Source organism: Vanessa tameamea, chromosome 8 (genome assembly GCF_037043105.1).
Source record: "Vanessa tameamea isolate UH-Manoa-2023 chromosome 8, ilVanTame1 primary haplotype, whole genome shotgun sequence".
Classification (NCBI taxonomy): domain Eukaryota; kingdom Metazoa; phylum Arthropoda; class Insecta; order Lepidoptera; family Nymphalidae; genus Vanessa; species Vanessa tameamea.
The window spans coordinates 13,381,201-13,394,517 of record NC_087316.1 but is presented as its reverse complement, the minus strand read 5'-3'; the positions used below and the strand labels follow the sequence as shown (position 1 = coordinate 13,394,517).

The window sequence follows — 13,317 nt, the reverse complement described above, 5'->3', positions numbered from 1 at the left end:
ACATATGTCTTGATTTTTAGTTTACTTAAATCATAAGGTCCGCAACATGGGTCACCATACATAATGCTTTTATAAAATAACATTTGACAATTCTTTCCGTAAAACGAAACGAAAACACCGATGAAATATAATTTACGTAAAAAAAAATATATTTTTTAGTTTGTTTACTCAATTTGAGTCGTAGACGTTTATAAAAATGAACTCAGTGCACTTAATAAATAGATTTTGTCGATTTTCAATAAGTAATATTAATGTTTGCTGTCATAAAAAACCTATCAAATTCTACGTTAGACATAGTGCGACGATGGGATATACAAACTATAGAAAATTTAATCCCCTGATTATAAACATTCGGCGCTTAGGGTTAGGACCTACTTCGAAGGACTTTGACGAACCAACCCAATTATCGGGGCCGTTGACAAAAGGTCACGCAACAGAACTCGTCCTACGTTTAAATAATGAAGAGAGGAAAATGTTATTTAACGCATTACAGGAGTACGAATCGAATATAATCAAAGAAGAATTTGAAGGTCTCGTTATGTTTTGAGAGATTTTAGTGTTCTTTTTTATTGATATATGTTCTTTCATTTGAAAAATTATCAATTCATTGCTTCAGACAAATTGGCTGGACAGCGATGGAGGACTAAACTCGGTAGACCTAGCAAGGTACCTACGTTAGGTGACGTCGACCCCACTGGATCCTATTGTCCTGTTCCTGAAGACTGGCTAAAGAAAAAATATGGTAATTTTCATAAATATAATGTGATGATGAAGTATTTTGTGGGATAATTAAACTGGTGCTATCTGGATGTTACATTATCTTTACCTGTTCAAACTAAAATTATCTTTCTTTTAACCTCATTTTAATAGATAAATTAATATTTGCTAAAGTATTATAAAGATATATTTATATTTTAAGTACAGTAGTTCTTATATTATATATTATTATACATTTATAAAACAAAAATCCTTTTATTAATAACTTTGTAGTAACAACCGTTTTGGTTATAGTGATGTGTCACCTAGTCACCTAGGTCCCTTGAATTTAAAACTGACTTCTAGGAAATTCATCTGGCTATAGTAATAATAAGTGTAATGCGAAATATGTTACATTTACATTACATCAAAATCAGTGATTGATTTTGAAATGTTTTCAACATATCAAGATATATATTGTATAATATCAGCAATATGTGGAAAAACCATGCAAAACTAATAGATTGTATCAGTATTGGCTTAGAATAAAAGCCTAGAAATAAAGTATGATTGCTTATCTACTCATCAGGATTTAGAAATTCCTGTTACTTGTAGACAGGTACTTTAACAAGTGAACTCTAGAAAGAACATTAAAATTTAAAGATGATACCAAAAATGACTGATTGCTGGCAAGGCCAAAATCCAAACCAAATACAATCCAATTTGTAGACATTCATCGAAATTTTGTTTGACCTAGTCGTAGTATCTAATTTTAGGGATTCAGTCATCATTACTATAACCAAAATTATTTTTTTTGTTTAAGAAAATTACCTGTAATGAGTGAACTTTATTTATAGCTGCCAAAGTGCCGATTCCTTCAACGAGGGAATTACTTCATTGTAAGTGTTATTTATTTATCTACTTTCATATTTTAAATATAAGTAATTAAACATATTTGTATATTTTTTCAGTGTCACTTGCAAATTCTATACCCTTCATTGGTTTCGGATTCCTGGATAATTTCATAATGATAATTGCTGTGAGTTAAACTTTATTAGTATTTTCTTGTAGCAAAATAAAACAAAATTATTACACTTATATAATGTGTTCTAGACAAATAATAATAATATAATATATGGTACTACACAGGGAACTTCTTTAGGAAAAAAAACCAAAACGGTACTTTAAAAAAAAAGAGGTTTGTTGTTTTTTTTAGAAAAAATGCCACACCTAAGTCTTAACGCGATTTAATTCAAACAAAAATCGTTTTTATCTAAATTTATGGGTTATTTTTCCTGAAAAAATATAACCTCGTTTCCCAAAAGCACCATTTTGGAGCTTCAGCTTCTTTTCGTCTCGCACTGCCGACGAGCGAGTCACGTTTCCGTATCCGCCGCCAGGGCGACAGCATAGAGAGCAGCATGAGCGCGTACATCACGCTGTCGACGATGGCGGCGGCGGCGCTGGGCAACACGTTCAGCGACGTGATCGGCATCGGCTCGTCGTACTACGTGGAGCGCGCCGCCGCGCTGCTCGGCCTGGGCGCGCCCGCGCTGTCGCCCGTGCAGCTCGACATGCCCGTCAGCCGCCGGTTCGCCAACTTGGTACCGCCTCCCTCTGATACGGCCGCTGAGAGCTCGCCTGGGAAGCGTTACTTATAACGACGTTCGGTTTCAGGGTCGGGTGCTAGGTATCACGCTCGGCTGCTTCCTGGGGATGATACCGCTGCTCTTCAAGGACGAGGAGAAGAAAACTGAGACTAAATAATCATGTGACTATTTGAAAATTATTTAATGTACTAGCTTACTGACATCGATGTCAAAAATCAGTAAAGCATGGAACGATATATGGAAAAAAAGTAATATTTAAGCAGGCGAACAATAAAACTTTTTGATATTGTTATACTAGATACACACTTCTATTTATATCACGAACACTACTCAACAGACTGGACGTGGACCTGTCAGGGTTTTGAACCTAAATGAATATGAACATGCATATTCGTGTTAACGCATTGTCTTAAGTCACTTCCTCGAACCGAGCTTGGGTGCTCATAGGTTATTTCGCGTGACCTTTATTTACCTAATATTTTTTTAGGATAGTCTAACAGACCGCACATATCGACCAATGAGGTGCGAGTATTTTGTTCTGTAGGAGTTCGACTCGTGTAATGGACTATTGTTACTTAGATTGGGAAAGTGGCTTGAGTTTTCTAACGACAAGTTGTTAAAGTAACAGCTATTTAGAATAAGTAAATAAAATTACTATAATCGCTTGTATAGTGTATATAATTATTAAATCCTATTAAAATTTTATATGAAATATATTCATTTTGTGAATAAAGACTAATAAAAATAGAAGCACAATTCAAATGCACTGTCACTATTTAATATTAATCACAGTATCGAGCACAAGTGTAAAAATATTCGTAATTATGTACCTAGTTGACTTTTCATAGATATATATTTTATTAGTATATTCGATATTAACTGAAGTTCTAAATAACACAAACCACTGTCAAATGTTTTAATAGTTACTAACAAAAACGTAAGCTATTGAATACTATTTATATCATCAATTATTATGAGAAGGCTTTCCTCGACAATGCTGCGGGTACCGTCCATAGTAAGTTGTTACTGACGTTCGAATAATTATACTAACAATCCAATGTGTCATTTCGATATACGATGTACGTAGTACAAGCTCACATTAACAAAGGGATAAAAATATTATCCGCCTACCTTCAATGTTTATTAATGATTTAGGTTATTAAGATATTAATATGATATTGTTATATGCGTTGAGGTAAGACCATACCGAGCAAATTTCCGACTGCTCTTGGTGTCCAAGATATACAAGCTAATAAATCTGCTTCTATTGACTGGAGAACTACACACAAAAAGTGGTCGAATCGGTCGGTCCTATCTTACACCATTAGCGAGTTGCGTCAACGCATCCAAGTAAAGTTATGTGTTTCTTACGTGTATTATTTTGTATGACGACAAAATGGAGAAGTGGACAATTTCAACAATCTACATTTATAACCTAAAAACTTATGTTTTATAATTAAAATATACAATTTGTTAACTATGTAAATGTATTATATTTTAAATTAAGTTTATTTGACGATCTGTACGCTATACGTATCATTAACTATCTATCTATATATATATATATATATATATATATATATATTATGTATACTTATATATTTAACATCTTACTTAATTGTGCAAAGCATTTTGCATATTATTATTTGTTCGGTGGTCACATATCTCGAAGTCTAGATAGATAACGCTAGTACACCTTAAGTGTTCCTATTTTGCAAGGCAATTCCGTACGCTATACAATTCTACCTGCTTTCGATCGGCGTCGTTATACTAAAATGTGAATACTCATTATTTAGAGACTACTATGGAGCGAATAGAGATCTTTCATCATTTAATAGTCTACGTAAATTAAAAAATTAAGTGATTATCAATAAATCTACATTGGAATTATTACTTTTGATCTTGGAGAAACAGCTTATATTGAACTTATTGTCTATTGCTGCTTTGACTCAGCGCTATGGACGTTGTTTCGTTAATACGCAATGTAAATTAACGCAGCAGATACGGTCGCGTGCGAGCTTACGTTTCGCGGTGCAGAGGATTTGATTTTGTCAAATGTACCAAATCGTGCTGTATTGAATATACAATTTGTCGCACTTACAGTATCTACCTTTTTTGTATTATTATATCTACGATGGGGAAGGGGTGTTGTGTAAATTTATTTCATTACCAAAGATATGAACATTGCAAATTTTATAACTAATTATTTTGTATTACTGAATTAACAAAAATAAGATTCAAGTATTACATGTCGCCTGCGCTAGTACTTATATATCTCATCTGAAACATCACACATATTAATATAAGAGAACAAATACCTCTTTAGGTTTAGGGTGCTGCAATAAGGGTTGATGCCTTATGGATATATACGTGGAGCACAAGCAGCTCCTCGCAAGCTGCTCGCGATGTTTTCCTTAGTTGCATTCTAAATGCCCTCGTGGTGTTTGCCCACAACTCTGCCCAGGATGCACAATTTGTATCCCTTAGGCTATCTAGACTATCTAGAGGTGAAATATTCGTAACAAATACTACTATTAATGTATTGTTTGAGAATTTAAAGTTTATTGATGAATAGAAATAATGTTTATTTTAGGCAATTTTTGTTAATTTATAGATACGTTTTAATGCATCGACAAGAAATAAAATATTATGAAACTATACAGACCTTTCATTGAATATATTCTTACCGAACAGAATTGAATATGACATTTCATAAAAGTATAGACTTTTATGTAACTAACTTAATAATAACAAGTAAAAATCAAAAATTACATTAATTACTTTAAATGAATAATAATTATTAACAAAAATTCAATTAAAACGACAAATCTATAACTGAAATAGCATGTCTGAAGTCACAGATAATACATACTAGCTAGTTTTGGTGCCTCAGACGAAGTAAACGCGTTAGAAACTAGCGGCTTCCGCTTTTTTTTTGACGCTGCCGCTGAGCCAGGCGATCGCGCCCTTTAAATGTATTACGCTACAAGGTGCACCAGGCTGCTTCTCTTGTTTGAAATGGAACCAGTTGCGCACAATGGCAACCAAAGTTATATCAATTATGTAAACTTTGGATTTTCATAATACAAACACACCAAGTATAGGCACTCGTTTGTTATATAATAAAACAAAAAGAGGAAAAAAACCAGCATTCGATTGCCATAATAATTTATTCACAGAAACAAAGTGTTACATATTTTTGATAAATCGCATTCATCGCTCTAATTACATAATGTTGACATTTCGAATCGAATTTGTTGACAATATTATTTTGTTACAAAACATTTAAAAACCGATTGTACTATTAATAAATTAAGTGAGTTGAGATATTTATTTACGGTTTATTGGAAAATAATCTGAATTTGTGGAGTAAAATTAAACAAGCACTATTCGTTTAGAATATAATTGAGGGTTCCATACGTCTTTATTTACAAATCAATTATCATATTAACACAATATTACAAATTTTGTATTCAATTATATTTCACAGCCAAAATTGCACAATACTCTTAATACCGTCACTGCCACAGTACTTCCATACATTAAGATATTTTTGTAATAAAATAAAAGATTTTCTTAATATTTTTAAGAAAATTTCACAACGGAACCCACAAATCAAACATTCGATTTATTTTATCTTATAGTATAATGTCTGCTAAAAGTCGTTTACAACTTTTATAAGGGAATATAATTTTACAATAATTATATACTCCCTCCTTAGTTTATACTAATATGAGATCCTTTACGTTACTAATGTGTACTTCGACGTCACTTCATACCGAATGTTAATTAACCGCTGAACGAATACTATGCTAAGCGTAGCCTGGCCCTGGAGGTCATTACTGAGATAGAAATATTATATCAAAATTAGTTTAGTAATTTCAATTATTTAGTTATCAAAATTACAGTAGTTTATATTAATATTGCAAAATTAACCAATATTGTAAACAAGCCAAATGTTCTCAATTTCACTTATCAGTATGGACTTCTGAGACCCCCATCGGATCTAAGGGCTGGCTACGCCAATGGCGCTGTGCATTCGAGATATAAACGGTCACCTACAACTAGAAACTTATACATTTTAATATTATATTTTTACTATTCTTTATAAAATTGTTCTTAGAGCACTTAAAAAATTTCTCCCTTAAACATTGATTATTATTTTGTAATCGACACCGATTACGTCACGTTACCTGCCACGAATTTGAATAAACTGACTTATTGAAACAAATGTTATGAGAGGCGATTAATTTCAGGGCAACACCACCTAGTGGTTTGAGGCTCTTATTATCCTATAACAAATTATCTTAGAAAGATTTTTGATCAGGGCAACACATTGTCGTATATTATCGGTTTGTTTTGTCAATATATATTAGTTACAAAAATATTGCTGATAAGATTGCTAATTGCCTTTAAATAGGCAACCTACCTACGTTAAAATACGTCGACGTTACATCTACCGCCTCACTAATAATTATCGTATAACCTATAACCACACTATGCTTTGTGTTCTTCTTCCGAGTGTCAGCTCACTGATCACAGAAAGAAAGAAATCGGCGTGTACTTATACTGCCATACACATATCAGTAAAACCGCTACTTTTAAATAACTTTGACGAAATTAGTAAATTAGTAGTAATAGTTACCTAAATTGTAAATTGTAACTGAGATAAAACAACGATACATGCGTTTTAAGCGATCTTTACAAAAATATGAAGTAAGGAGAACGGCAGTAGCGTATAGAAGCAATACAAGTATTTGTGTGATGAGTCACACACAGACAGCCGACCTTTAGATGCGTTCAATCCATTGAATTTGTATGAATGGTTGTGCATTTTCAATTTTATAATAACATTAATATTCAATGGGTACTCAATTATAATCCACCACTATAATAATGAAATCCTGAACATTTAATTGATTAGCAACCTCTCTGATGTTCAACGGGCCCACAGCTCGAATCGGGCTCAAAGAGAGGTTGTATGAGCGCCGCGGGTCTCCCGTCTCGACTCGAGGTCGCGTCGAGACTTGGCCTTGGGCGTCGCGTCGCTTGATCGCTGTCGTGAGCGCGAGTTCAAGCCCTTGCTAACTGTACAGGCGTTTTGTACGCTCGGTACTTACATTATATAATCGATATTAAGTACTTAAATTGTATGTAAATTTTACATATTTATAGTACTTAATATTATAAATTGAACACAATACATAAGCTTGTAAAATTGATGACACGTGCTCTATAACATATCAGTGGTATATAGGTTGTTATGATTTTTATTGTACAAATAAATAACTACAAGTGCTAATATATATTTACAATTTACAAAAGAATGATTAACATATTACATGGAGTGCTAACCCAGTCGCCGCGGTCTGGCGCGAACCACGTCGTCCTGGGTCGCCGCCGCTCCGTACGAACTTATAAACAGATATGTGTGGTAATTCACTAAAATTAACAACAAAAGCAATATTTAAATCACAACCGACAGCCGTTCAACGGTCAACCAAAGGAAGTGTTAGTATCCACAGCATGTTCATATATACAAATACATTAATGTCAACATAAAAATAATCACTGTTTTAGATCACTGAAATGCTCGTAAAGCGTAGAGTTACATTAAATACATTCGTCACACGCGCCGAATGTGTCATTATTAAACCACTCAATAACATAAGAAAAGGTATAATTTATAAAAAAATGTAAAGTTACCTGTAATTGGGAATGCCAACTGTAAATTCATCAAAACAAATCACTCAGCACTCGCGGCGGCGGCTCTCGGCGCGACCGTCACCGTGTCTTCGAGGCAATTGCCTCTCGGAATTTATGACCCTACGGAGGTAGCCGGACGCTACTGGACAACGTCGGGTAAAGGGCGCGGATACGAGCTGGCCAGCGGTGTCCCGATCCGTCTCGTCGGGCACGGAGCGGGCGACAGGCGACCGGCGACAGGCGTCAGTCGGCCGTGCGGTTGCGCGGCGCGCGGCGCCAGCAGCGCGCGGCCGAGGCGGCGTAGCGCGACTCGTCGAAGGCGGCGCGCGCGCCCAGCACGATGCTGAGTGCCGACGCGTCCTGGCCGTGGCAGCCCGAGTACCGGTACTGAGGCTTCTTGTCGAAGCGGCACCCCCCCGACTGCGCGCCTGTGGACGGCGGGTCGCCTCGTTATGATATATATTACGACTCGCTCGCGTTCACGGCGCGAGCGGCCGTGGCGACACTACATGAATGTGTACAGAATTACAAAATACAACGAAAACATTACTCGGCAGTAGACCTGTGTAGCAGCGTAGGGTCTGTCGGGCGTTGTCTCATAAAAAAAAATACGTTCTTATTTATCAATATTTTTTATGAAGCGACCTCGACCTCGGACAGAGGACCGTGAAATTAAATAAACTTGGCTAACATTGTTTGTTGCATGTTTTTACCGCTAGATAAAAGTTTAAATTGCTTGTGAGGCACAATTTTTGCCTTGCCTTAGATTTATTTTCTAACCAACCTTGGTTGTTAGTGACATTAAAAGTTGAAATAAATGGTTACGTGCGCAATGCGCAGGCGCCACAGAGCGAACAAATACAGTAAAGACTATAGTCAAAATATACACTAGAGAGTCCATTCACACCAATATGTGACATCCAAAATAAAGAATATTTTAAAAAAATGTATCATCAGTTTGCATATAAATCAAAGCGTCCTCTATCGCTGCGTATGGTACAAGAGGCAAATGATTTTACGCGGATATAATAAAGATAGTACTTAATTGTTCCTTACGCAGTTTACGCCAGTGTTGCAGAGCCATCGACAGTTTGACTATTGATAGTTTACCTCGAAAACTATTCATGATATCGATAGAGCTATATCAATGGTATATGGTGGTCTTGTATCAGTACTATCGATAGTATCGATAGCCCCCGTGAGCACTGTTGATAGTATCGATATTTTTGGACTATTGATAGTCAGTGATTTTAAATCAAAGAAAAAAAATATATCAACAGCAGCAACAGTGTTGCTAATATAGGTTCACTTGATCGGTATAACAGATTGAAACTTTTTTGCTCGCACAAAATATATCAATAATTTTTATTGGTTTTTGCAATAAAATCCATAGTATCGCTGATATCAACAGTATCGATAATATATCGATAATACTATCGATACTACTGCTTACACTTTAACTATTGATACATCGATTGATATCGATATCGATATGCAACATTGGTCTAAGCTAGAGGCGGGAGGTCAAGTTCAAGCGTCACCCTACTCCTAGCCCCGCCCGCTACTCCCCTCCATGGGTAATTGCTTAATTTATTTCTATCAAGTTATTTATTTTGCTACCGCGTAGATTTAATATCTAAAACATTAGGATCAATCGATCGAACTATTTCAATGTTTGGTATGATAAATTGTTGTTTATTTTTGCTAGTAGTGTGTTCGTCCTGCGAGGATATTAATGGTTTAAAAATATATTATTATATGCGAAAATAACTCATTGGTCCAGTGGCTTGCTTAGTAGGCCGCAAACACCGAGTTCGGACCGATGTAAATATGTTGCATCCCAGAGTCACTCGGAAAGCACTTGTGTTTGCGGACATCATTGTACACAGAGGCTGGTCCGCTTTGGGAACGGCCGCTGTGACCGAAATCGGTGATGGGGATATCATCATCATCATACGCGAGCCCTCCAACTGCGCAGCGCAGGCAGTAAGCGCTAGACCTACCTATGGGCATGATGCAGTCGAGCGTGAGCGCGCACTGGATCCACTGCCGCATGACGTCGGCCAGCGCGGGCCTCGGCGCCACGAGCAGGTGGCTCACGTCGAGCATCTGCACGAAGAGGAAGTCGTCGGTGCTGGCGCGCAGGTAGTGGAACATGCGCGGGTGCGTCAGCGACGTGACGGCGGCCCGGCGCGGCCACGCCAGCACGCCCAGCGCGCCCTCGCCCGACACGCGCGCCCACAGCGCCGCCAGCGCGCCCGCGGTGCCCGCCCAGCGCTGGGACACCTCGCAGTAGATCACGCCGCCCGTGCGGCTCAGCGCGTGCTGCGAGCCGCGGACTCATTGAGCCAATACGATAGTGCACACGTGCAAGTAGTGGGACACTCGTCTAGGAGACGCCGACGGTGATCATGAGAAGATATTTGTGTACTTCGTTAACCCAAACCCGTGGTCGAGTTTTTGTTAACAGGTAACAGCTTAGACTCCATGGCCGAGGTATAAAGCGTGGTATGTATAAATCATCATCATCATATGCAGCCAGTGTCTATAGAAGAAAGTGACTCACTTTTATGGCCTATTTGTTCATACATAATAAATAAACTAATGATTAATATTTTAATCGAAAAATAAGTAATATATACGACCCGGCTGCGCGTATCTCTCCCTAGTAATTTCAATCAACCCGCGTATCGCGTGGCGTTAAATCATCACTCGAGATAATTGATATTATAGCTGCGACTGAAGTGGAGCCGCTTAGCGATAAAACATAAAACGAAGACATCTCGTATTCCATCATCGATAAGATAACGGATCGGCTGATAAGAAGGTACTTAATGGATTTTATGATGTCATGTCAATCGTGATCATTATCAATATAGTATGCGTGACACGTTTCAAATGACGAACACTTAAATATTACAGATACTCGTACTTGACTGTTACTGCTAGTGCTATTAAAATAGATTTTCAAATAAAACAGCCCAGCAGCGGATCATAAACAGGCTGTTTCTATTAATTTTTATTCCTTAATTAATTACCATTAAAACCACAGCAGGTAAAATACGAAAGTTATACAAAACAGAAGGAAATAATTAATTATTATGTTTTCCTGTTAAATACAAAACCTTTACATACGACCTTATTGTACTAACAGGATATTTAATATAATTTGTCATTACAACACTATACTAATATAATAAATGTGTAAGGATTGTTGTTCGAACGCACGGAGCAGCTATACTTTTATATAAATATAACACAACAATAAAATCATTGCCCAACCATGTTTCATAACTTGAAATATGCAAGTTTCAAACATTGTCATTTCAAACTCCAGGCATGTGTTTAAGTCACGGCATACAGCTCAGGGACTTTTAGCATTTTATTTCCAGATGAGTCACACTCAACTGGCATTCTAAAGTCAAGATTTTATTAATATTGGTAGATTTTGAAAACATAAAATGTTGAGTTACCATTGTATATACAGAGCTATAATCATTGTGTTTTGTGATTATTATAGTAATTTAATTTCAGAAGTAATTAATCAATTTCAGAATGTATATCCGTTTATACAGATATAGCATACATGACATAACTACATGTGTATATTTATATCTAAATATAAATAACCGATATTTGACGCCACCTTAATGTCTACAGCAATCAACTAACTAGTTTAAATTAAAATAATGGCATAAATTAAAGACCTGGATAATAAGCGGGCGATATGCAGTGATACTCTCATCGCTGACGTGTGAGGGGAACAGCTGCAGGTCGAAATCAATGATGGCACACTTTGATGAGTTGCAATAGTTTGACACCTGGAATTAGTAAACATTGAAATTACATACAGTTACTAATAATTAATTAAACCACACTATACATATTATTTATTCTGTTTACTTTTAATAATGTCTTACAAAATAATTAAAAAAAATAAGTCTGCATCCTTACCACAGCCAGAGAATATGGTTTTAATCCTAGGTTATATACGAGAACTGTGTATGGGAGCTGAGCTGCATCCCGCACAAAGGAAACAACATTGGCATGGTCATCGTTTCGTGCATGAGTGACAATGACCGGCACTGTAGTGTTGTGCCAGAGATCTGTATGCCCCTCCAGCCCCACGAGGCGGAGGTATCTCTCCTCCTGCACCAGATGCTGCTCTTCTTCATCTCGCAGTTGCTCCTGGGTCAGAGAAACCTGCTTTGTTGTGATATTAATGCCTTTAAAATTATATGAATTGGGCCAATTAAAGTAAACCAATCCCCACAAGAAAAGCTTTACAATTGTACTATTTTATTACATTTATTTCATTCAACAAACATCAATGATTCATTGAATGGTCCTTTGGTGTTTAACACAATGATCACTAGGGTGTATCAGTATTCCGAAGGCTTAAAACTGGTATGGTATACAATCTTGCTGCATTCAATGACCATTCTTTCTATGATGTCATTATTAGAAATAACAAATTACCAGAAAATTACCTGAAAATCTTTGATGTGCTGATGCGTTTGTGTAACAATACTTTGAAATGACTGCGGTGGCTGGGAGTGAAAAATTATCAAAAATAAACTTATTGCGAAAACTGACGTCGAAAACAGTAGAAAGCTTTTCGTTTTCATTATGAATGCATTATAACAAAATGCCCTTCTTATGCATTTCCGGTTTTTTTTATATTTAAATAGATATTACCTACATTTTTGTTTAACAATCATTCACAAAATAAAACAAATCAATATCACTGACAGAGCATACACACCCCAAAAATTATGTAAACATTAAAACCTTGAATTAACGCTATTATATTACAAGCAACATCTTATTTTTTGATAATGAAGGAATTACATAAACGTTCGATAAACAAATAATATCGAAATTAATTAAGTTTGGTAACAAACTCTGTCTTCACCGTAATAATTTTAGTTCAACAAATGTCAATTGTAATATGACAGCAATACCGAAACTTCATATATGACAGAAGGAACTTGTATATATTTTACAGATATAAAAACAACACTTTGTAGGCTATGATCGAATGTCATTTCTGTCTTGTGGATTGAAAAAAAGCAAAAATAAAAAAATTATAAACATCCTGCTAAACAGGAAAAAAACTTCATCAAAGGTAGTACAGCTGCGAGAAATATACAACTGTTGCATACTTGCTTGAACAACCTCTGGTCTAGTTAAAACTTGCGCTATAACTATTTAAAGGACATACATATATATACCTTCCTAATTAATTACTATTCTTTGTAAGCAATTATTTATGATTATACTATTATTTTGTGACTTAAATGTC

General features: G+C 36.0%; 2 protein-coding genes across 4 annotated transcripts; one reads left to right on the top strand and one right to left on the bottom strand.

The window, feature by feature from the left end:
* The first annotated feature begins 91 nt into the window (after positions 1-91).
* LOC113404815 (uncharacterized) lies at positions 92-2,543 on the top strand. Its single transcript, XM_026645873.2, has 6 exons — positions 92-530; positions 617-742; positions 1,554-1,595; positions 1,668-1,735; positions 2,097-2,300; positions 2,374-2,543. The coding sequence occupies exons 1-6, from the start codon at positions 197-199 to the stop codon at positions 2,461-2,463; spliced, it is 864 nt and encodes a 287-aa protein (XP_026501658.2). The 5' UTR covers positions 92-196; the 3' UTR covers positions 2,464-2,543.
* Positions 2,544-5,457: 2,914 nt separating this feature from the next.
* LOC113404712 (uncharacterized) lies at positions 5,458-12,970 on the bottom strand. 3 transcript variants are annotated; one of them, XM_026645682.2, is made up of 5 exons: positions 12,503-12,970; positions 11,967-12,218; positions 11,720-11,833; positions 10,016-10,337; positions 5,458-8,440 (listed from the first exon to the last, which is right to left on the bottom strand). In XM_026645682.2, exons 1-5 carry the CDS (start codon positions 12,638-12,640, stop codon positions 8,256-8,258), a joined length of 1,011 nt encoding a protein of 336 aa, XP_026501467.1. In that variant the 5' UTR covers positions 12,641-12,970; the 3' UTR covers positions 5,458-8,255. The 3 variants fall into 3 exon arrangements, with proteins under 3 accessions (XP_026501467.1, XP_026501468.1, XP_026501469.1); XM_026645683.2 differs by having other exon boundaries at positions 11,967-12,215; XM_026645684.2 differs by having other exon boundaries at positions 11,967-12,200.
* Positions 12,971-13,317: the final 347 nt, after the last annotated feature.

Excerpts from the sequence above, each read along its gene's own strand:
- LOC113404815 (XM_026645873.2), top strand. The coding sequence starts at position 197 with ATGAACTCAGTGCACTTAATAAATAGATTTTGTCGATTTTCAATAAGT. Across the intron at positions 743-1,553 it reads CTGGCTAAAGAAAAAATATG|CTGCCAAAGTGCCGATTCCT; the intron begins GTAATTTTCATA and ends CTTTATTTATAG. Across the intron at positions 1,736-2,096 it reads ATTTCATAATGATAATTGCT|GGCGACAGCATAGAGAGCAG; the intron begins GTGAGTTAAACT and ends ATCCGCCGCCAG.
- LOC113404712 (XM_026645682.2), bottom strand. The coding sequence starts at position 12,640 with ATGAAAACGAAAAGCTTTCTACTGTTTTCGACGTCAGTTTTCGCAATA. Across the intron at positions 12,219-12,502 it reads AGCACATCAAAGATTTTCAG|CAGGTTTCTCTGACCCAGGA; the intron begins GTAATTTTCTGG and ends ATCACAACAAAG. Across the intron at positions 11,834-11,966 it reads AACCATATTCTCTGGCTGTG|GTGTCAAACTATTGCAACTC; the intron begins GTAAGGATGCAG and ends TACTAATTCCAG.